At 32.3% G+C, this 22,613-nt stretch overlaps 2 protein-coding genes across 2 annotated transcripts; both read right to left on the bottom strand.

The window, feature by feature from the left end:
* Positions 1–4,363: 4,363 nt before the first annotated feature.
* LOC124844991 (uncharacterized) lies at positions 4,364–9,226 on the bottom strand. The gene is made up of 4 exons (XM_047322008.2): positions 9,131–9,226; positions 7,736–8,003; positions 7,269–7,627; positions 4,364–6,613 (listed from the first exon to the last, which is right to left on the bottom strand). The coding sequence occupies exons 1-4, from the start codon at positions 9,158–9,160 to the stop codon at positions 4,634–4,636; spliced, it is 2,637 nt and encodes an 878-aa protein (XP_047177964.2). The 5' UTR covers positions 9,161–9,226; the 3' UTR covers positions 4,364–4,633.
* A 9,845-nt stretch (positions 9,227–19,071) lies between these two features.
* On the bottom strand, positions 19,072–21,540 carry LOC124844990 (small ribosomal subunit protein eS8-like). The gene is made up of 5 exons (XM_047322007.2): positions 21,392–21,540; positions 21,194–21,266; positions 19,980–20,310; positions 19,441–19,610; positions 19,072–19,356 (listed from the first exon to the last, which is right to left on the bottom strand). The coding sequence occupies exons 1-5, from the start codon at positions 21,393–21,395 to the stop codon at positions 19,281–19,283; spliced, it is 654 nt and encodes a 217-aa protein (XP_047177963.1). The 5' UTR covers positions 21,396–21,540; the 3' UTR covers positions 19,072–19,280.
* Positions 21,541–22,613: the final 1,073 nt, after the last annotated feature.

A 22,613-nucleotide genomic window follows, 5' to 3' on the forward strand; every position in this document is an offset into this window, starting at 1 on the left:
ACGGTACACAAGCCTCCCAAGCCTGAGCATGATGTTGATTATGCGAAGGGGTTCTACACATGCCACTCCTGATAAAAACGGATTCTCCAATTGGTTTTTGTCTCTATGTCTTTTATGTTTGATGATTAAGATGACTAGTTTGAAGATTAAAACGGGTAGCGCCTTGGTCGGCCGATCTGGATAGGCTTCCTACTTAAGTGACATGTCGTGGAGATCTACTGTCATTAAATTTCAGTGAGGCCAATCGAAACTCCTCTGGTGCAGATCCACGGTCACCGACCTTTGGTGAGGTCGATCGGGATTCCTTTGAAGCCGAACAGTTGAGGCTGAACAATTGAGGCCAAATTTGGCTGTGTACCTGTGAGGCCATGGAAGACCAAGTAGTTGAGGTCAAATGGCCCAATACATGAGGCAATGGAAGCCCGAGCAGTTAAGGCCGAATGGTCGAATAGTTGAGGTCGAACAACCGAATACTTGTGAGGCCGAATGACCGAATAGTTGAGGCCGAATGGTTGAATAGTTGTGGGGCCGAATGGCTGAATAACTATGAGGTCGAATGGCCTAATAGTTTAACACCCAAATTTAGCTAAGTACCTGTGAGGCCATGGAAGGTCGAACAATTGAGGTCGAGTAGCCGAATACCTGTGAGGCCATGGAAGGTTGAGCAGTTAAGGCCGAATGGCCGAGTACCTGTGAGGCCGAATGGCCGAGTACCTGTGAGGCCGAATGGCCGAGCAGTTGGGGCCGGATGATCGAATAGTTGAGGTTGGGTGGCCGAATATTTGAGGTCAGATGGCCGAATAGTTGAGACTGAATGGCCGAATAGTCAGGCTGAATAGCCAAATAGTTGAGGTCGAATGACTGAATAGTTGAACACTTGATGCCAAATTTGGCTAAGTACCTGAGGCCATGGAAAGTCGAGCAATTGAGGCCAAGTTGATAGTGATTCCTTTCAGAACGCTTTGTTCATCAACTTGGCGTTCTTCGTATCAAACTGCAGTGGTTCCTCTCGGAACTTCTCGTTCACTGCCTAGCCAAGTTGATAGTGATTACTTTCGGAACGCTCCATTCATCAACTTAGGCGTTGTTCATACTCGGTGATAGTGGTTTCTCTCGGAACTCGTTGTTCATCGCCCGACCAAATTGATAGTGATTCCTTTCGGAACGCTTCGTTCATCAACTTGGGCATTGTTCGTACCAGACGGTAGTGGTTCCTCTCGGAACTGGTCATTCACCGCTTGACCAAGCTGATAGTGATTGCTTTTGGAACGCTCCGTTCATCAACTTGGGTGTTGTTCATACCGAACAGTAGTGGTTCCTCTCGAAACTCGTCGTTCATCGCCCGGCCAAACTGACAGTGATTCCTTTCGGAACGCTTTGTTCATCAACTTGGGTTTGTGCTGACGAGTCTATTTGTTCGTCTGGTCCCGTTTTTCTTCCTTCACAATTTTGCTATAGATGAAGTACTTAATCATTGTATTAGCTTTGGTAAAAAGGAGATATACAATGAGCAATCAACTAAAATAAAACTTTAAGTGAGGCTGAATGGTCAAATGACCGAATAGCTATGAAGTCGAATGGCCGAATAGTTGAACCCTTGATGCCAAATCTGGATAAGTACCTAGGAGGCAATGGAAGGTCGAGAAGTTGAGGTCAAGATATGGCCAAATGATTGAGGCCGAATGGTTGGCCGAGTACCGGTGAGGCCAAGTTTGAGAAAGTACTTGTGCGGACAAGATATGGCCGAACGATTGAGGCTAAGCACTTGAGGCCAAATTTGGCTAAGTACCTGCCAGGCAATGGGAGGCCGAGAAGTTGAGGCCAAGGTATGGTCGAACGGTTGAGGCCGCATGGCCAAGGCGGATGGTCGAGGTTGGATGGTCGAGGCCGGATACTAAGGTCGGGTGGCCGAAACCGAATGGTCGAGTCCGGATATTGAGGTCAGATGGTCGAGGCTGGATACTTGAGGTCGGATGGCCGAGGCCGGATACTTGAGGTCGGATGGCCAAGGCAGAATGGTCGAGGTCGGATGATCGAGGCTGGATGACCGAGGCTAGACACGTGAGGCCAGATGGCCGAAACCGAATGGTCGAGAACAAATACTGAGGTCAGATGGGCGAGGATGGATACTTGAGGCCGGATGGCCAAGACCGAATGGTCGAGGCCAGATACTTGAGGTCGGATGGCCGAGACCGAATGGTTGATGACGAATACTGACACTAGATGGCTGAGACCGAATGGTCTCAGCTGGATACTGAGGTTGGATGGCCGAGGTCGGATGGCTGAGGTTGGATGGCTGAGGTTGGATGGCCGAGGTTGGATGGCCGAGGCTGGATACTCTAGGTACTTTAAAGAACCACTCATTGGTTCCTTATGGCTACAATGGGGATACTCATCCGGGTCCCACAGTGGGCGCCAAAATGTTTCGTTTATAGGGTTGAAGTCCTTTACTCAAAACACTCCAAGTTGTCTTGAAGACTCGGGCAAGCTCCTTAGTGGTCCTCCATCCTCCAATTACATTGTTCGCTCTCCCTCCTTCTTGTGGAAGTCATGCGGGAGTGTACCTGTCAAAGGCACTTCGATGCTCAAGTTAGTAATATAACTGATCGGTTAACTAAGCAAGTGATGCATACAATGTGCATCGTGATCCTAAAGTCATACCTGAGACCTTTATATACTAGTTGTGATGGGCCTTTACCTTTCGTTGGTCTAATAACGGTCCAATCACACCTTAATCTGCATTAGGGTTTTAATGAGTTATTTTCGTTTATAATCTACCCATGTGGTCGACCTGGTGGGTGGTCGGCCTGGATGGTCGATCTGGATAATCAACCTGGTGGTTGGCATGGGTGGTCGGCATGGATGATCGGTCTGGTACTTAGTCGGGGTGGTCGGTCTGGATAATCGGTCTGATAGTTGGTCTGAATGATCGACCTGGATGATCGGTCTAGTACTTAGCCTGAGTGGTCGACCTGATAATTAACCTGAGAGATCAGTCTGAATGATTGACTTGATGATTAGCCTGAATAGTCAGTTTGGTGGTGCCTAGAAAACCGTAGGATACATCAATATTTCAGGAAGCGTCTTCATAAAAAAAAAGTTACATTGTATCAATTGAAGAGTCCTATAATTTTAATTAAAAGTGAGTCAATTATAATGTGTTGTATACGTAATATCTTGAGAGGATAATGTGATTGATTGACACATTCGTGTACATATAAATTCATATATACATATTCATTCCCTTAGGCACATTAATCTATATGTATATCATCTATATAGTGTGAATGGTTTTTTAAAATTTTAATTTAATTTTATATATTTGTGTGAATTGTTATAATTGTATTTACTACTAAAAATAATATACCAAGTAAGAGTGAAGAAGTTACTGGTATGTTTTATTTTCATACAGTATATTTATATTATTTTTGTGTAATATGTTGTATATTATAGTATATCCAAGTATAACAGTATTCATATCTTATATTATTATATCTTCCAACTACTGTATTGGATTAAATTGGATGTTACAAACAGGGTAATGGATAAGCATAATTGATGTGTTAAAAATCATCCTTCAAACCAGTCACATTGTTTAGAAGAACAAGTTAGCATTTAGAAATTGGGTAACACTTCACTTTCACTGTAGAGTTCACAGCTATACGTAATTATTGAACCCAAATTCACTTTGTTTTCCAGAGAGGTGGCAACATTCCATTCAGAACACTACACGTATATAAGAGGTTGTTTACTGACAAAATTTTTTTTATTTTTAATTATAAATTTGTTAATTCATTTTTACTCTATTGTATTTTCAAAAAAATATTATAAGAAATAATGTAAACAACACGAAACAAAGCATAAGCAGTATGAAGTTTTTATTATTGAAAAGTGAAAATACAAAACATAACAAACACTTCTAAACCAAATGAATCATAACAATTTCAACTTCTTATTATATACTTTACCAATGGAAGAATAGTTTTTTTAGAAAGGGACATTATATAACTGTTGACTCTTGTACCATACCAATTTACTCCATACCAAGCAAATTTGCTTTAATCATATCTTTCTTGAGAAGATATGGCTAAAGGGGTACCATACCAATTTGCTTGGTTTATTACAATAGTTCCAACTTTGAAAAAAGATAAGATAGTTTCTCTTACTCCATTAGAATTGATAATACCATATTATAGCATCACTACACAAATTTAGTATATCAAATTTGTTCATAGTTTTGTATAATACTTAGAACTTGAAATGATTCCACAAGATTTTATGTCACATACTACTAAGTAAATTTTAACTCAACTTTATAAAGTTTATGTTTATTTATATAGTTTAAACTTATATCTAATGGACTTAATATGTTCAGCACAACATTTGAAGAAACAAGAGTACAAAGATTAAAGCAGTGATTTCCTACTCCATTTAAAAACCAAAGGCTATCTTGGTAACATTCTCTTAAATTATGGCAAAATTCTGTACAGAACTCTCACACCTTTAGAACATAATTTGTATGTTAGACAGTAGAAACATCAGTACTTTGAAAATCCATTGTGTTTCTGAAAACCAAACATCCATGATGAGTGGTAGCTTCAGTGATGATACCTAGTATAATAGATTCTCCTCTTTAATTTAATTTAGTGGCTTGGAAATATTCCACCAACTCCACAACCTCCATTTTCTCATCTTCATTCAAATGCTTTTCTTTCACAACTGCAGTGCCATGATCAGAATTGCGACGATGCAGGTTTGTTTTGCCTCTTGTACGAGCCCTGCGGCAAGGGCTGAAAGCATCTATATGTGGCAGGATATCTTTCCTTTTTTGCTTCCTTTGCACCTGTAAGAATTCATTTTCTAGAGATTCCAATGCTTTAACTGTCAATGGTCGATTTCTTGTGCTCTGTCTCCTAGGATTTGTATCTGACTGCTGCTCCACAGAACCAACATCATAAGAGGTTCTTTGCGGCTTCTCATTCTCAACTACCCCCTGAGCATCACTTGACAAACATGGACCCTTTGCCTTAAGGCACTGCCTGTTTTCATTCCCTATACCCATCATTTCACTGTCTTTGGAATTCGATGGAACCTGGGGTGTGTTCAAGGTGGCCGGCATATGTGATTCACATTTCTCGACTTTAACACAAGAACTGCTCCTGTGTTGACAAATTTCATTGAGAATGGTTTCCTCATTATTCACTTCCACATTTCTATCAGCTGGAGAAGTAATTGAACTTCCAGTCGGCTGAAGACTAACTGAATCACAAACATTTTGGTTGGAATCTAGAAAGCTTGATGACTGAGAGAATGCCAAATTTTCAGATTCCAAACCTCCTGAGGAATTTTCAATGGCGCGACTAGTCTCTGCCTTGACACAAGCAGTCAATCTTCTCCTTTTAATGGGAAGAACTGTTTGGTTACAGTGATCTGCTCTTGCCCTCCGACTGAATTGATGTTTTACTGTACTCTTTAGTTGATTACAATTAGACACACGGATCTTCTGATTTTTCTGCCTTTCTACCATCTGATTTTTCTGCCTTTCTACTATCTTGTTTCCATTATTATCTGACTTATCATTTGCTTCTTTTTTACTGGTACCATGATTCTCAGATATGCCTTTTCGGTTATCAGTATTACTAATATTCCTTTTGTCACATGTTATCACGCTTGGTATATCTTCACCAGAAGACCTATCCTTAGATGCAGTCCTCTTAGATGCAAACTCTAATTCAACTGGAAGACATCTCAGTTCTCTCACTTTCAATAATTTTCCTACATTAAGCATACTGGTATCAATAACTGTGAACTTTGTCAACTTTTTATTAACTTTTTTAGACAGATCCTTGCTATGGTTTACTTTCCTCATTTGTTTAGCCCCTTTAGTCGTAATACCAGCAGCATTTGCCTCAATTTTACCAGCTAACTTAACAGGTGCAGATTTATATTCCATTATATCAGAAAACTTCCCTTTGTGCATCAAACTGGTATCAATAACCATGAATTTTATATGATCAGTGGTAGAAGCTCGGGGCTTGAGGTAACATTGACGACGATAATTATATTGATCATCCTTATTCAATCCCTTTTCTTGCTCTTCATTGCCGCTACCAACTCTAGTTTCATCTTCAAGCTCAAGAAGACCAGGTTCAGCAACAACTTTGTTCAAGACATCACTAACAGAATCAAAGTAATCATCACCTTTTACAAGTTTCCTCCTTGAAAATTTCTTAACGCCAGGTATTAGAAAAACTAGATAATCTTTGGGGCAGACATAACTGTGATGTTGTGGTTGCTCAGAGTGCCAACCTCTTGCCAGTAAGCGAGGCCAAACAGCTTCCCAGAAAAGATCATTACTTTTGGCTTTGCTCAGTCGCAATCCTCCTGTCAAATATTTTATTATATCACTGGGTCCAAGAGAAGACCAAGCTTGACTAGTTGGTCCTGAAAAAACCCAATTGTTCTTCCCAAGTTCCACATCAAGGCTTGTAAGGTCTTCCCTCTCCTTTCCAATACCAACTGCCTCCACAAGAACACCGAGTCCAACAGTAGACTTCATAGATAAAATGTAATCTTCAAGAGAAACTCTTCCTTCCACATAGGACTGAGAAACCTGATTGATTGTATACACCAAACCAATGAAAATGTGAAGCACATAAATGACATAACTGCAGTGATAAAAACTAATTACCATTGACCATACGTTCAAATCATCATAGGTACAACACATGATCACAGTAGCATAATATTAATAACAACAATCAGTTTGTCCAAATTCAATACCATGACATCTTATCTATTCTAAAATGTGTCATTCTCACGAAGATACTTTGTCAATAGTAAAGCTTTTTACTTTCCAGCATCAAATGGAATAGGAGAAACAATCAAAAGTATCATTTGAAGCTCACAAGCAGAATAAATTGAGAACTTCCAAAAGATATTGAAACCTGTGATGCTAATAGTTTCAATTCCCCTATATGATAAAAATAACCATAAAAAAGGTCAGAAAACATTAAATGTACAGCACACCACAAAGATCAAATCATTATTGCCTTACTTAAAATCATCCCAATTCTAAAAGTTATTTAAAGGATAAATTTAGAATTACAGAGAAAATAAAAAGTGTAATTTGCAATAGAAGTGACTCATGAAAATAGAGAAACTCTAAAATCCGAGAATGCAGAGATACAAGGTAAGACAACCATTAGGCATTTGAAATATACTTGTAATTCATTAACAACAAAGTATTGAGATGAGATAGTTGATACCTGAAGCAAACTATCTTGAGATTCTTTTGATACATGAGGAATCAATCGAGATAATAGTTCCTGTTGCCTCTGCCCAGAAAAGAGTTTTTGTCCCATAATGCATTTTCTTCCTTTTGTCTTCCTGCAGTCTGACCATCTACGATATTCATCAGATTTATAAAACTTTCCATAGTAAAATGACAGCATTTCCCCTATGGCTTTGTTTTCTAATAATCTTTTAATCTTGATAAAATTCTTTCCAAAAATAAACAAACCAAGGAGAAAACTTCTTGTATCAGCTTCACTCCAGGAGTTACTCAATGTGCCAGGGGCCAATACATAATTTTTACTTTTCCCCAGTTGATCTGAATTTTTGTCTCCTGTCATCACAAATCAAATTGAAATCAGTTTCGATTCTTCCTCATTGCCTGAAATGTTGTTCTTTTGTAAATTAATCTCTTTTGATAGTGCAATAACATTGACTGTACCATCAATATCTGCAAGATAACCTTCATTGTGCATCCATGTAACTGAGAGGGGCAAACCAATTGCAAAGGAAAGTGAACTATCACCCATAATTTCTGAATCAGCAGGATTTACAAGAAGTCGAAGCCACTCTGATTCTTCTATCATAGAGGGGATCTCCACCTGGTATTCTTCACCAACTCTTGCGTCACTTATATGAGGTGAACCTGGAGGAGTATTACATGCATGCTCCACGGAATCATCATAATAGTTTTGCTGAATTGACTCCATCTGCCAAAAAAAAACTGGACAATAAACCTAGTAACTATAAACTAAAATCAAACCTTAAGAAGAATCATTTATAAAGGACATGTAGCTCAGGTAACATAATCAATGAGGGTACTTCAAACTTTAAAAATAGGTTACAAGATGCAACTATGCATAAAAGTAATGCACAGAGTGGCTCACCAGGACTCAAAAGTAACAGCGCCAGTCAAACTTATCAAATTCTTGGTTTCAAAAGAAAAAACAAAAATTTCATCCATGAACTCAAGATTAGAGTATAAGAAACAGGAGCAACTTTTGGAATTGACCAGTTTTTCCAAAAGCATTCCAATAACTGAAGCAATTTCTTTTCTCTACCTAAGAAAACCAGAACACCTGCTGAACCTAAAACTACAACAATTGTCAGTACAACAAAACATCAAAATCCTCAACACTGATATCTACCTAGTCAGAAAAGAAAATTATGTCAACTTCTCAAAACCAGCATTCTTCAGTGGCCAACACAGATTCAAAAATAAAAACAATTACGCCAGACAAACTACCAATATGTATATATATGCTGTTGGAGTAAAAAAAGGAAAGAGAAAAACCCTTCGAAGAAAACAATATAATCAAGCAAGAAGAAGAAAATCAACCCAACCAGATCCACCTGTATGCAAGTTCATATCATAAACAAAGCGCTGATAGATTAACACAGCATAACCAAGCACCAACCGAGACGTGCAACCGAGGAAGAAAGAAAGCAAGTGCAACAGTGCATTCACATACACCAAGATAAATTAAACCCACATCATGTTAACAATTAATCGAAACATTTAAGAACCCAAAAGAAGAATAAAGAAGAATATTTCGAAATATCCTCCTTCAAATCCTGTATAAGTTATCATACACACATTGAACAAGATAATGATGAAAACAATAATAAGAAAGAAAGATGAATATTTGGTCACCTTGGTGTGAATGAAATGCTAAGGGTTGAAAACGTGAGAAGAAAAAACAAAGAGAAAGAAAAGGGTGTGAATATCCTATACATATGCATAATATATACAAGTATAAATACATTTGTTGTGAAAGTTGAGAAAGTGTTGCAAAGTTAACGTGGAAGGAGAAGAAACAGGAGAAAGAGAGAGAACCTGAAGAGAAGAAGGAAAGTGAAATGGCATGAACACTAACGAAGGGAAATGACACTACTGATGTGACTCGGCCGAGCCGAGTCGAGTTGAGTCGGGTTGAACAGGAGAGTGAATGTTGTTGACGACGTGGTTTAAAAGCAATTTCTACATCCAAAATTGAAAACTGGGACCAGGGTTTTACTACACAACAATTGTCTCAAATTTCTATTCATACTTAAAAGATATTAAATATATAAATATATATCTTAATTAGTAATAAATTATTACTCGGATGTTTGGATAATAGATTTCAAATTATTTTATTTTTTTGTTGTTCGATTGTTTATTTAACATAATCAAATTAAGGAGAAAAAAAAGTTAATATTGTATAGAAACTAAACATTAGTTAATTTGATTTTTTTTTATTGAGCATTTGTTTGGATAAGTTTTTCTTCTAATAATCCTATAATAGAAAAATAAGAAAAAATAACTTTCGCTGAAACTAAAAATAGTTTATAAATAATTTAATAAGCAGAGGCTTTTCAATTTAATTTCTCTCGTTTATATCTAAGTTAGTTTTAGCTGGTTACAAAAATTAATTTATCTATTTTAGAAGTGTTTCAAACAAGGTTTGCTCAAATTTATTTTAATGCTAAATTTAAAGTTATTTTGGAATGTAGAGAATATTTATTAAGAAAGTTATTTAACAGCATTAAGTTATCTATAGTTAATAATTTCTTCCAAAATTATGCTAAAATAGATAATACACAAAGTGAGAGCATAATAATGTTGAAGTTTTATTATTAAATATTGAAGCTAGTGGCCGTATTTTATTCATTGGAAAAGAAAACTTAAGGAGTGAATAACATGACACGCTTATATAGAAATTGACTAAATTCAAAGAGCAATTTTAAAACTAAATATTTTTATCTCTATTTGTTTAATCTAACGTTTAATGAGTAGTTCATTTTTAAGCATAAGATTAAAAATTCAAGCGTCTTCTTATATGATGTAAATTTTCCAATGTTAGTAAATAAAATATATTTTTAAACAGTTATAATAACATTATTTTTATTAATTAATTTTAAATTCCTAAATTTTTCTTACATCTCAAATATTTAATTAAAGAATGAAAAAAATAGTGTGCAAAATTTTACAATAAAAATAAATAATTAATCTTAAAAAATGGAAAAAATAGTAACAAAGTTTAAATAAATATTGAAAAATTTTAAATTATATTTTATCATAATGTTCTCAAACAGATGTCCTAATAATATGTAATATATAATAAAATGAGATAGAATAAAATTTCGTTAAAATAATGTTTAACAAAATACTAAATATTAGTTGGCTAAAGGTATTAACTAAATAAACTATTTTTGAATAAACTTTAATAGAAAATTAGTATTATATAAAGTAAGGAAATAACATCAATCTCAAGAATTAAAATAAAATTACATAACATAAGGAATTACTTAATTTAAAAAATAAAAATTATTCATGTTGAATATTATTAATACACTTGATACTCTTTAATTAATATTGTTATTTTAATAATATTTAAATCATTTAATTATAAATTTTATCCTTTATTGTATATTATTTTATTAAAACAATCATATCAATAATTATATACAACTCTTGGAAGATATATTTTCTCATTATTATTTTATATTATCTGTCCAATGTTATTGTGTATGGAGAATATTGAGAATGGAGTGAAGAAATTAAAAAAAGAATGATCAATTTATTTTGAAAACAATATTTTAGTTTATTTACTTTTTTTTACTACATAAATAAGACTTATTTAAATTTTCTTATAAATTAGTAAACAACAATAAAAAATAGTTTCACAACTTATGCACATTGAAAATGAGAATGATTGTGATATGGCACCATCAATTTCTATACTTGTGTCACTTCTAGAAAAATTAAATTAGCTCAAAAATTAATCCATGATCTTTAAATTTCTAAAATATAATTATATACTGTAATACATTCAAAGTGTTGAAAAATGAGTTGTTGACTTTGAATTGAGCATAATTTTAATTGAGTTTAATATAAATGATATATAAAGTACATGTGATTTTTTTTTTAATTAGTTTAGTTGTTTCACTAACTTTTGTTTGTAAATAATTTGGTTGAATCATGCACACACAACTTAAAGTGTAATTATTACTTTTTTTTTGGTAATCAGAAATTTTGTTTATGAGTTCTTTTTGTCTTTTTCTATGTCTTTCTAATAAAAATCTTTAACATTTTATCTCATCACTTCATGAATCAATAATGTGAATCCTTTATTATACATCGAGGAAAAAATCTTGTTCTTATTATAGTATTTCCTTTGCTTATTGATAACAATTACTAACAACAGAAACACTGTATGTTTCTTTCTCTCAAAACCAAGAATAAAGTGAGAGTTGTTCTTGGCACTCTATCTTGTTTGTCTTCTGATGATTCTTTACACGAAGTTTGGAAACGATATAACAAGAATGTTATAAGACTAAGGAAAATTAATTATATATAGAAAGGTGGTTGGCATTGACATCTTTATTTAAGTTATAAGAAAAGATAAGTACTACATATGCAAAGTGTAGCATAATTGGTGAGTTGTTAGTTATGAATAAATGAAAGGTCATGTATTCAATATTTATTGTGTGAATAAAATATATTTATTTATTTTATTTATGCTATTTTTTGTCAATGTGTATGATTATATAATTATTGTGCATTATTATAAGAAATATAGATATGATAGCCTATTGGTTTGGTTTGTGATGCAAAACTTAGGGCAGGGATTCAAACCTTGGCTAGCACTTAAGTAAATATTTATTTTTACATCGCATTTTTTTTAGTTCACGAAGATGGCTTAGGTTCTTTGAATTTGGACACAGGCACAAGGAGTTAATATTATTAAAGGTAATTAGGAAATTGGATATTAACTTGTGATGATCATTGTTTTTAATGTCATTGGAACAAGAATGGAAACTTGATTATTGTTGAAAATCAAAATCAATTAGAGATTTAATATAATTGAATGCTAATAATTCTCTAGAGATAATAGATCAGGAGAAGGCGTCAAGTTTAAATAGAAGTTTATAATCAGAAGTTTCATTATCTAAGAAGCTTTATCTCTCTAAATTGTCCCTCTTTAAAATTTTCTTTGTCTTCTTTCTAAAAATTCCAACTCCCTACTCATCTATCGGAAGATCAAAGACCGCTTGAGGATTCCTTAAGGCTAGATCTTCATTTCTAACTGATTGATTTCAACTATAGAGTAAGTTGATTTCTACCATTTTTCCTTAAATTTTGGTGTCTTTGCATGTAAGGGTTTCCTTCACTCGTTTGGGTCTGAGTCTTCTCTAAGACTCTATGTTGATCAGTGATATTGTGGGTATACTCTGATCAAATTGTCATGAATTTTAGGAGAAAATAGAGAGATCTTGGAACCGTAAGAAGACTTTTAGAGTTCTTAGAATCTTCAAAGCTTCAAGTAGGTAAAGGAATATAGTTTATTTGGTTTGGATTTAGTATGCATGTAATATATGATGTTTGTATGATGATGTGATGATTAATTTGTGAACTTTAATTAAATCGTGAAATTTGTATGTTGGGTACTTCAGAAGGGTGATATAATGAATTGAAAAATGATGCATGTTGGTGTGTCTGATTTGTTGTTGCTAAATTTTTTAATTGATGAATTTGTAGATGTAAATTTAGTGAGTTTGAGATGATGTGTTTTTAAAGAACTTGGGTTTGAAATATATTAGAAGAAGAACGAGTTTTTGGTATAAAATGAGGGTTTTGACAGGTGAAATACTAAGAATAATGGTTTTAGGGAAAGTCTACAATTTTGGGAACTGTCTTGGGGCCATTTAGGGCTCAATTGGTCTCTTGTTGTACCAAAAATTTGGTAGATCGTCTGGTAAGAGATTGTCTGGTAAGGCGTTTTATGGTAAAGGGTCGTCTGGTAAGAAATCGTCTGGCAAGGAGTCGTCTGGTAAGGAGTCGTATGGTAAGAGATTGTTTGGTAAAGAGTTGTCTGGTAAGGAGTCATCTAGGAAGGAGTCGTATGGAAAGGAGTCATTTGGGAAGGAGTCGTTTGGGAAGGAGTCGTTTGGGAAGAAGTTGTTTAGGAAGAAATCGTTTGGGAAGAAGTAGTCTGGTGGTACGAGTTGTCTAGCAATGACTATGTGGTTTGGGATCTCGAATTCAAGGTTCTGGATGTAAGTTGTGGACATTCTTTAGGTCATTTTAGGGGTTTTGGACCCTTCTAGAGTTGTTGTGAGGGTTTCCAAGCTGTTTTCCTTGCCTAGTGTGCGTATCAGACTACTATGAAGAAAATTATGTTATTGTGTGATTATTATTTTCCAGACTATTATAAAGGATTGTTATACTTGAATTACTTTATGCATGTGATGTTTATATGATGTTATCTTTGTGAATGGAATGTTGTGGAAAAAAGTTTCAAGGAGGAACTTCTTATTGATGTTTACCAAGTATTGTGTATATGAATGTATGGAGCTAAGAACTAGAGTTTATCCTGACACTCTAATGATAATTCATTCTCAAGTAGAGAGGGGTGAGGCATATGGTGAGAGTAGTAGGAGGTTCTCGTCTATGGGCTTTACCTTGGCCAAAGACAGTGTTTAAGGGCTTTACCTCGCCCAAAGATATTATTAAAGGACTAACCTTGTGTGGTAGCTTGGGGTGGGCGAGCATTATTACCACTACAAGTGCATAAACTATCATAGTTTGACATTCATACTATATACGGATGAGTCAAGCCTATTCGTGTCATATGTTATTAGAATGTTTGTATACTTGGTTTGGTTTGATGATCTATGTAGAAATTTTAGTCTTGTATGATATGTTTTATTTACACTAGCTTACCCTTTTGTTTGTGTTTGGTTGTATGTTCTTGGGATTTGTGAGTCTTGGCTATAATCATTCGATGGGTGTGAGTAGAGGGTGATGAGATATATGTGGAGCAGGCATTGGATGGTAGGTGTGTCGCAATGGCCAACGAGACACAAGTTCTAAAAAAACTACTGCTCGAGAAAAAAGCTCTTAGAAGTAAATGGATATGAAAAATCAAACATCACTCATAACAACATACAATGGTTAAAAGTAAGACTTGTTATATTCGTACATCATCAATGAGAAGGAATAGACTATGATGAAAATTTTGCCTCGGTATAAAAATGGTGACCATATGTACCTTTTTGGCAATGGCAATAAGAAGTGAGAAGTTCATCAAAATGATGTACATAAAACGTTTCTTCATGGTGATTTGGTTGAAGAGGTGTAAATGAAAGTTCCTCTAGGTTTTAAAAACATTGACTCAAATTTGGTTTAGAAGTGGAAAAAGTCGTTGTATAACTTAAAACACGTCCCTTATTGTTGGTTTGTTAAGTTTTCTATGCATTGAAACACTATGGCTTTGTACATTCCCATTCATATTTATATTGGACAAGGGAGAAATACATCTTTATGTACTAGCCTATGTGGATGACCTAATCATTACAGGCAAAAATAATATAGAGGTAGCCCATAATCTTGGAATTATCTTTGTCAGCGAAAATATGCATTAGAAATCATTGAAGACACAAGTTTATTAGGTGTAGAGTTTGTGGATTTTTCAGTGGAACAACATTTCGGTGGAATAAAACCATAAGTTAGCATTGACTTCTGGTACACTTCTTGAAGATCCAGAAACCTATCGAAAATTAATTGGATGATTGATCTATTTTTTGTGACTAGAATTAATATTGCTTACTCTGTTCACATTTTGTAACATCGAAAAAAATTTCTTACCCTTAACCGAAAACATAATAAGGTAGTTACATAAACAAGAGATTATTCAAACCAAATTTCCTATTCTACGCCTTAGCTCCACCGTTTCCTAGCACCTACTGACCCTTGACATTCCCCTAAGCTCACACCTTTAAGGTGATTATTACAAAAGAGAAAACAAACACACAAAATAGACAAAAACAACAACGGTAAGCCAATATTGTAAAAGAATAAAATCATGCAATTATAATTCAGCATACAACACATTTCACTTTAAAATCCAACAAGAATCTAAGTATATATATCCATATACTAGACTTGACAAATTCGAATACAAGTATTGATGTCGGGCTACAGTAGGTCATTCACTTGTAGTTGTCTCTATGCTCTATAAAGTCATTGTCAATGGGTTTCATCCTTCCACACACACAAAGAAGTCCTATGTGCTCTCTATTTAAGAAATTGATTGGTTAGACTTAAAGATCTCACCGTTATGATCACTCAGGCGGTGTCTGATCTTCAAACAGGTGAACACGGGAGAATAACTCCTAGAGAGAAGTTAGAGAACTATAGAAAAGTGATTTCTAAAGAGATTTGTGTTTTAAAATAATGAAACTTGTTTATAACGAAACTATTTATATTTTTAATATTCAAATAATTGAGTCTTACTAATTTTAAACTACTACCACTTCTAAAATACCATTTTCTAGGTTTTACACATTTTATCTCAATTTATGCAAAAACCTTGTAAAGAGCATTGGGAGATATTGGGAGATATTTGAAGAAACATCTAGGATAAAGTATTTACTATAGTCTGATAGTAAACTAGAACTACAAGGATGATTTGATTTGGATTGCACGGATTCTCCACTTGCAAGATTTTCTTTGAATGGGTGGTTGGTTCTTCTTGGTTCTTCTCTAGTATCTTGTAAAACTGAGAAGCAATCAACCATTTCTCACTCTTTTGTAGAGGCTGAATATCGCTCTGTGGTAGGACTACATGTAAGTTAAAATGGCTAAAACAGTTACTTGGTGATTTGGAAGTTAATGATTCTAAAAGGATGTGATCGCATTGTTATAGTAAATCAGCATTACATATTGCTCAAAATCTAATTTTTCATGAAAGAACAAAACATATTGAAATTGATAGTCATTTTGTTTGTAATGAAGTAACCGTTGCACCATCGTATCGTATGTTCCTACCAAGGTACAACTAACATACATTAATATAAGCTTTTAGAAAAACACAATTTAAATATCTTTTGTACAAGTATTCAAAATCTTTATACTCCAATTTGAAGGGATATTGAGATATTATCATTATATTATTATTTGAAGATATATTATACTTATAATTATATAAATATTATTTGAAAGACATTTGTAATATATATTTATATTTATGACTTGATAAATAAAAAATTAATGGATTTTCTAGCTGTAAAACTTATCCCTTTTCTTCCCGTTTCTATTAGTTTACCTAATCAAAATTTTATTACTATTAACTTTTCAGATACTATAATATTGGGAAATCTTTCTTCATGGCACTCTTTTTGTTCCTGAGTTTTCTGTACAATTAAATTTTATTCCTAAATTGCTCAATTCGAAAACAAGGGCAGAGCACAAAGGCAAAGTCAGTATGAAGTATTGTCTAATAGCTACAATGTTGACAAAATGAACATTTCTAAGATTTTTCACAACTTAATATCGTATCCTTAATATGGTATTATTATCATATGCCACTTTCACTTTCCTAATTTTTATATGATCCTTTTACATATATTTCATTGATAATCGGTGTATTATTATTTATCTCTTAAAATGTTTACTAATAATATGTGTATACTTTATTGTAATAAAGTTTTCTTCTTTAATTCTTATATATATATATATATATATATATATATATATATATATATATATATATATATATATATATATATATATATATATATATATATTTAACATATAATAGTTTTATAGTTAAATAAATGTTTAATTAGAAAAGCCTAGTTATTTTTACTAAAATATTTAGAGTTATACTTAAAATGATTTCATCCATTTTTATTTTCGTGTATATTAATTATAATAAGAGAATGTGTGTATTGATTTTTATTTTCATTAAAATTTATATATAAATACCTTGCATATAATCTCTAATAATATTTACTTTAGTTGTTATGAGTTTTTTTGTTTCTCGTGTATATCTCAATTTTGAGTAAAATTGTTTTCAGACATTATAAGTGTTTGGAAAAGTATTTGAAAAAAAAAATCTCATTATGAAAAGCAAAATAGTACTTTTACTTTAATTTGTGTGTGCTTGAATATATAAGGATTTAAGTAAATTATTTAGAAAAACAGAAAGAAAATATCTTTAACTAAGATATCCATATGACCTGAGGATATGAATACCATGAAGGTCCAACTTGGATATAACTATAAAATAATGGAATGAAGAGATATGAATAAACAACATAAAAAAGTATAATGAGATTGTTGTGTGTGTGTGTGTGTTTCATTATATATTCAAAATATAAGAAGGAAACATAAAATATAGTATTGTTGAAGCACACACAAGAATTCTAGTCTACCATTAAACCCTTTCAAATCAATCACTTAAACTTTACCTCTTTACCTTTAATTTAAATTTTATTTTAATTAATCATTAAAACTTGTCAATTTTTTTATAAATGATTTGTTTTTAACAGATTCAACTTAAATCATTTACATTAAAATGTCTATGATTTATTAATCTTTTTCTTCTTTTTGTCACAATTCATTTTTAATATATTAAAATTAAAATATAATATAAATAATAGTTTAGAAAGGAAAAGTTTGAAAAAAAAAACTATATTAAAGACCATTTAATATATAAAAATTCAAATTTTTCTCAAATAAAAAGTATAAATATGATATATTTTTATTTTCAATTATAAAACCATGGTGTCTCTTAAATTATATAACCAGTTAATGCAGTCTTATTCACTTATTCCTAACTTTATTTATAAAAATATGGTCAAAGATTTTAGTTTTCATATATTATATATGTAGATATTTTTATATTACCGACTAATTTTAGAAAATGTTTAAATATAAATTTTTAATTAATGATTATAAGAAAAGTTAATAAAATTTATATAAATTAAAATATAACTATAATTATTTTTCAGAAAAAAGAATTAGTTCAACTGAATCAAAGTATAAAAGTTTGTATCATTAATAAACTTGTTTAAATATAATCAACTTCAATGTTTCTAAAAACACATTCAAATTTGAACACTATTGATACTTCTATCGATTGAGGATTTATAAATTCTAAATCTCACTCCTAAAAATTATAAATTAACTTTTGAAAGATAAATCACCACATAATCAAAAAAGCCAAAGTACTAGACTTTTAGAAAACGTTAGACTTTACGTATAAAATTAAAAGCTTTACTCAATTAAAAATTATTCGTAAAAATCAACTAGACAATTGTTTTTTATTTCCTTTATTTTTAAAATCGTGATTTTTATTTTATTTCAATATATATAAATAGAATCATAAAAATATAAAAAAATGAATAAATTATTGATATTTGATATAAATAATTAAACTCATACTTGGCAGAAAAAAAAAAGATATCTATGTATAAAATATCGATTAATCTTGAGGAATAATTAAAATGTTACTAGATATAATCGCAGAAAAATTAAATTTAAATGTCAAAAAAAACAAAATTGAAGTTCTTCAAAGCATTTACATGATTTAAACAATTTAGAAGGCTATTAGTAAAAAGGATGACGTTTCGTGAAGTGAATACTTAAAATATTCATTCAACAGAACACTGTATTAATGCCTGTATTAAGACAGCACTTTCAAACGCACCGAAAGGGGCTCACAAATTCATTGATTTAACTGTTCATAAAAAGTAATAAAATCTTTTCTTGCTAAGATGGCTGACATTTTTTCTTGCTAAGATGATTAACATTTTTTCTTTGGTGCACAAGAATTTAAATTATTTATATGGTGTAATTTCTGTTTTAAGTTGCGTATATACGTAAATTTTTAAATAACTTCATATACATATATTTGGGTTTGGTTGGGATCATAACTTGACAGAAAATGATGCTCTAAAGCATAATTTCAGTTTTTTAAAAAAAATAAGAACAAATTGTGGACATCATAACTAAAATCCTCATGCATGCATCCCCGTCTTCAAGATTAAAATTATGAGTAACAATTAAAACAAAATTTTGGTTGAAATTGGCATAAAACTAACAAAACGTTCAAACTAAAGATGACCTCCACCAACAGTCGTAAAAACATACATCATCTCCAATTGTACCAATTTCCAAGAACTAAAGCCAAATAGAACCTTGGAAAACGCTAAAATTAAGCCGCACCCTTTCCCTTCTTTTTCTGGAGTTTCTTCATGTAAAACTCCAGCTCCTTACCTTCCAGAATGTACCTACACAAATTTGGAAAAATAAGAAAACTTTGTTCAAATTCAACAAACAATACAATGTTAGCACAAATAAAAGTTTGAGCATACCCGTCGGCCCTGCCACATTGTCCAGGGCGAGAAGAAATACATGCCAACAATCTGCCACCGCCAAATTGCTCTTCAATGTGGGCATCAAGTTTGCGATCTTTCTGGCGCTTCTCAATTTTTCTCTGCACATGGTTACTTTTCTTTGCTTCTTCAGCAGCAGCATCACCCTCCTGAAAGTTTGACATAAAAGGGTCATGATACACAGTGGATGCATAATATTCAATCCAAAAGATCAAAGCTGTTCATACATCATCAAAAAATGTTTAATCATCGAAAGAATAATACAAAAATTGTCAGCAAACATATATTTTCCCATAAAAAGTAACATAATTCCAATTAGGAATTTGCAGATTTTTGTGCAACACATTCAATAAAAGACAATATTAACCAAAAATTTCGATGCACCGTGCATTCAGTTTCAACATATCTCCTACCAATATTACTCAACACTCGACAGGAAGGGGGATATTATTCAAGAAATAAATAATACAGATTATACGGGGGAAAATATAAATGAAAGACAATTCACAATGTATCACCTCGGTAGAGTCCTTCTTGGTTGCTGCTTTCTTTTTTCTGCCAATGTCAACACCATAGTGTTGAAGGTACCACTGCTTGAAAGGAGCAGCATCAACCTGAACAATAGCACTCTTGACCAAGGTCTGGGTTCTCACAAGCTCATTGTTTGAGGCATTGTAGACAACATCTAGAATACGAGTCTTGCGGGTTACTGCTTCACTACCCCATGAGTAATTCCCAGTATCCAACCTCAGTGCCCTCCATTTTACATTACCACCTCTAACGCGAATCCTCCGGATTGTTTTGTTGCTTGACAACTTGGTGTTTGCTGATTGGCGTCCAAGCTCATACCTATATGAATCCAATAAAAATATATATGTCTTTGCATAAATACATATAATTGGGATAGAATACAACTACGTCAACAAGCACAACCAAGCTGGCAAGAATTCACTATAAATAATCCAATTTGTTAAATAATATCTACTAAAACTAAGATCTGAACAAAGTTGTAAACATAGAAACTGCAGAGAAAAGTTGACTAAGCAGAGATGATAAAAACTCAGCATGCAGTGAGATTGGGTAGCTAATATGTTATTATTAGCCATTTTGGCCTATGCTTGCAAAAAGTTTGTTGCCTAAGGATGATATAAAAATCTCAAACTGGTTTTAGACCCTCGCCCTTTGTTTAGACAATACATTTTTAAATAATGAAAAAACATTTGTATAACAAAAAGTTCAGACATGAATGGTGTAAACATGCTATATGAATGTAGTCATATCCAATGAAAAATAAAATTCCAGATATGAATGTAGTCCTATCCAAGAAGCCAAAATGTAGATGACATTGCAAATGATAATTTCACATGATCACACCTCACGAGAGTGGACTGATAGAATGTAGAGTAAAATAGAAATTCTATATTTCAAAACATTGATAGTCTTCTATGCTACTTCTCTATTTGTAAGCAGGAGACACAAGAATCAAAGTGTCATCTCTAAATTTATAAACGAAACACATTCAAATATTAACCATACAAGGTATTAGTTTGTCATGTCTCTAACCTAAATTACTAAGGCAGTGACCATATGAATACCCCATACGCCCAGTTAAATATGACTACAACCAGATCCAGCAGATACACTTCCAAATTCAAAATCGTTCAACCATCACCACTCCTAAATAAATAAATAAATAAACAAATAAATAAGTATTGTTATTTTTAAGCATTACTTTCTCTTCTTTCTCCACGCCTTCTTCTTGCCTCCAGTTGCACGCCTCTTGTGCATGGAATCCCTTGAAATACCTGTTGAAAATCAATAACAGAGCCCATCAGAGAGAAAATTGTACAGACACATGCACGCAACACGTAGTGGTTATCAGAAATTGACTATGACAAATCGAAGAAACAATGATCAAGAAGACACATACCCATCTTGATGTAGCGTTCAACACTCTCCCTCCCCTCTTCTTCCCTGGCTTCTTCTCTGGGTACGCCCCCTGTCTGATAAAACCCTGAACAAACTGTGTTATTATATATGAAACCCTAGTTCTGGTTGGATACAGACCCGGTCTCGTCACAATTTTTCTGGGTAACCCAATTGGTAACAATATGGGCTTTCTTACCGGTCCAACCCATATCTAACTAAATACAATATTTTATTTAAACTTACTTTTCTAGTAAAAAATATATTTTTTATTCTTTAATTTGAGAGTGAAAATTTCCCACTTCTATCAATATTTTATTTCCATTGATTTGTAGCAGGACCATTTTGAATATGTTTTCTGTACGTAATTAAAAATTATTTATTTCCGTAATATATGTTTAAAAAAACTGAAAACTAAAAACAAGTTAACTAATAATTGTTAAGTTAATTTTGTTAAATTATAAACTTATTAATCAAAGTGTGTTAATAATCATAAATGTTCAGATCAGAATCCGCGGTAGGGTAGCCTTCACTCTAGGAATAAAAGAAAAGTCTCAATTTTTTTTGTAATACTAATATTCTTCTATTAAATTAATTATAAAATAATATTTAAAAAATATATATTTTAACAATTTTTTTAATACTAATATATCTTTATTAAGTTAATTACAAACAATTATGTTTAAGAAAAGAAAGGTCAAAAAATGAGTACTAATCTACGTTAAATTAATTGTGTGATTTAATATTGAGAATAAAATTTAATTAAATTACTATCCATGTTATTTTTTATTGATATTAAAATGATATTTAATGAGTTGAAATTTTTTTCAATAAATTATAAATTTATTTAGAAAAAAATAATTATTTATTATTATTATTCTTTTATAATGAATTTCGATTTTTATTTTTTTCTTTTTGTTGTCTATGTGACTTCTCATGTACCTATTTTATTTATTGAATCTTGTGTTGTTTGTGTATTAATTTTAAATGTAATATTCAATTTTAATAGTATATAACTACTGAAAAAAACATTACACATCCAATATTTAAGAACTGATAATTCTAACACACACACACACACACACACACACATATATATATATATATATATATATATATATATATATATATATATATATATATATAACACTATTCAAATCCTTTGTCTAGTGTTTTCAATAAAGCGTTTTAAGAAAGTTTGTCAAATAAAGAAGGAAGACACAAAT

The sequence above is a fragment of the Vigna umbellata genome, chromosome 5 (assembly GCF_029865625.1).
Source record: "Vigna umbellata cultivar VRB3 chromosome 5, Vumbellata_1.0, whole genome shotgun sequence".
In the NCBI taxonomy this organism is placed as follows: Eukaryota; Viridiplantae; Streptophyta; class Magnoliopsida; order Fabales; family Fabaceae; genus Vigna; species Vigna umbellata.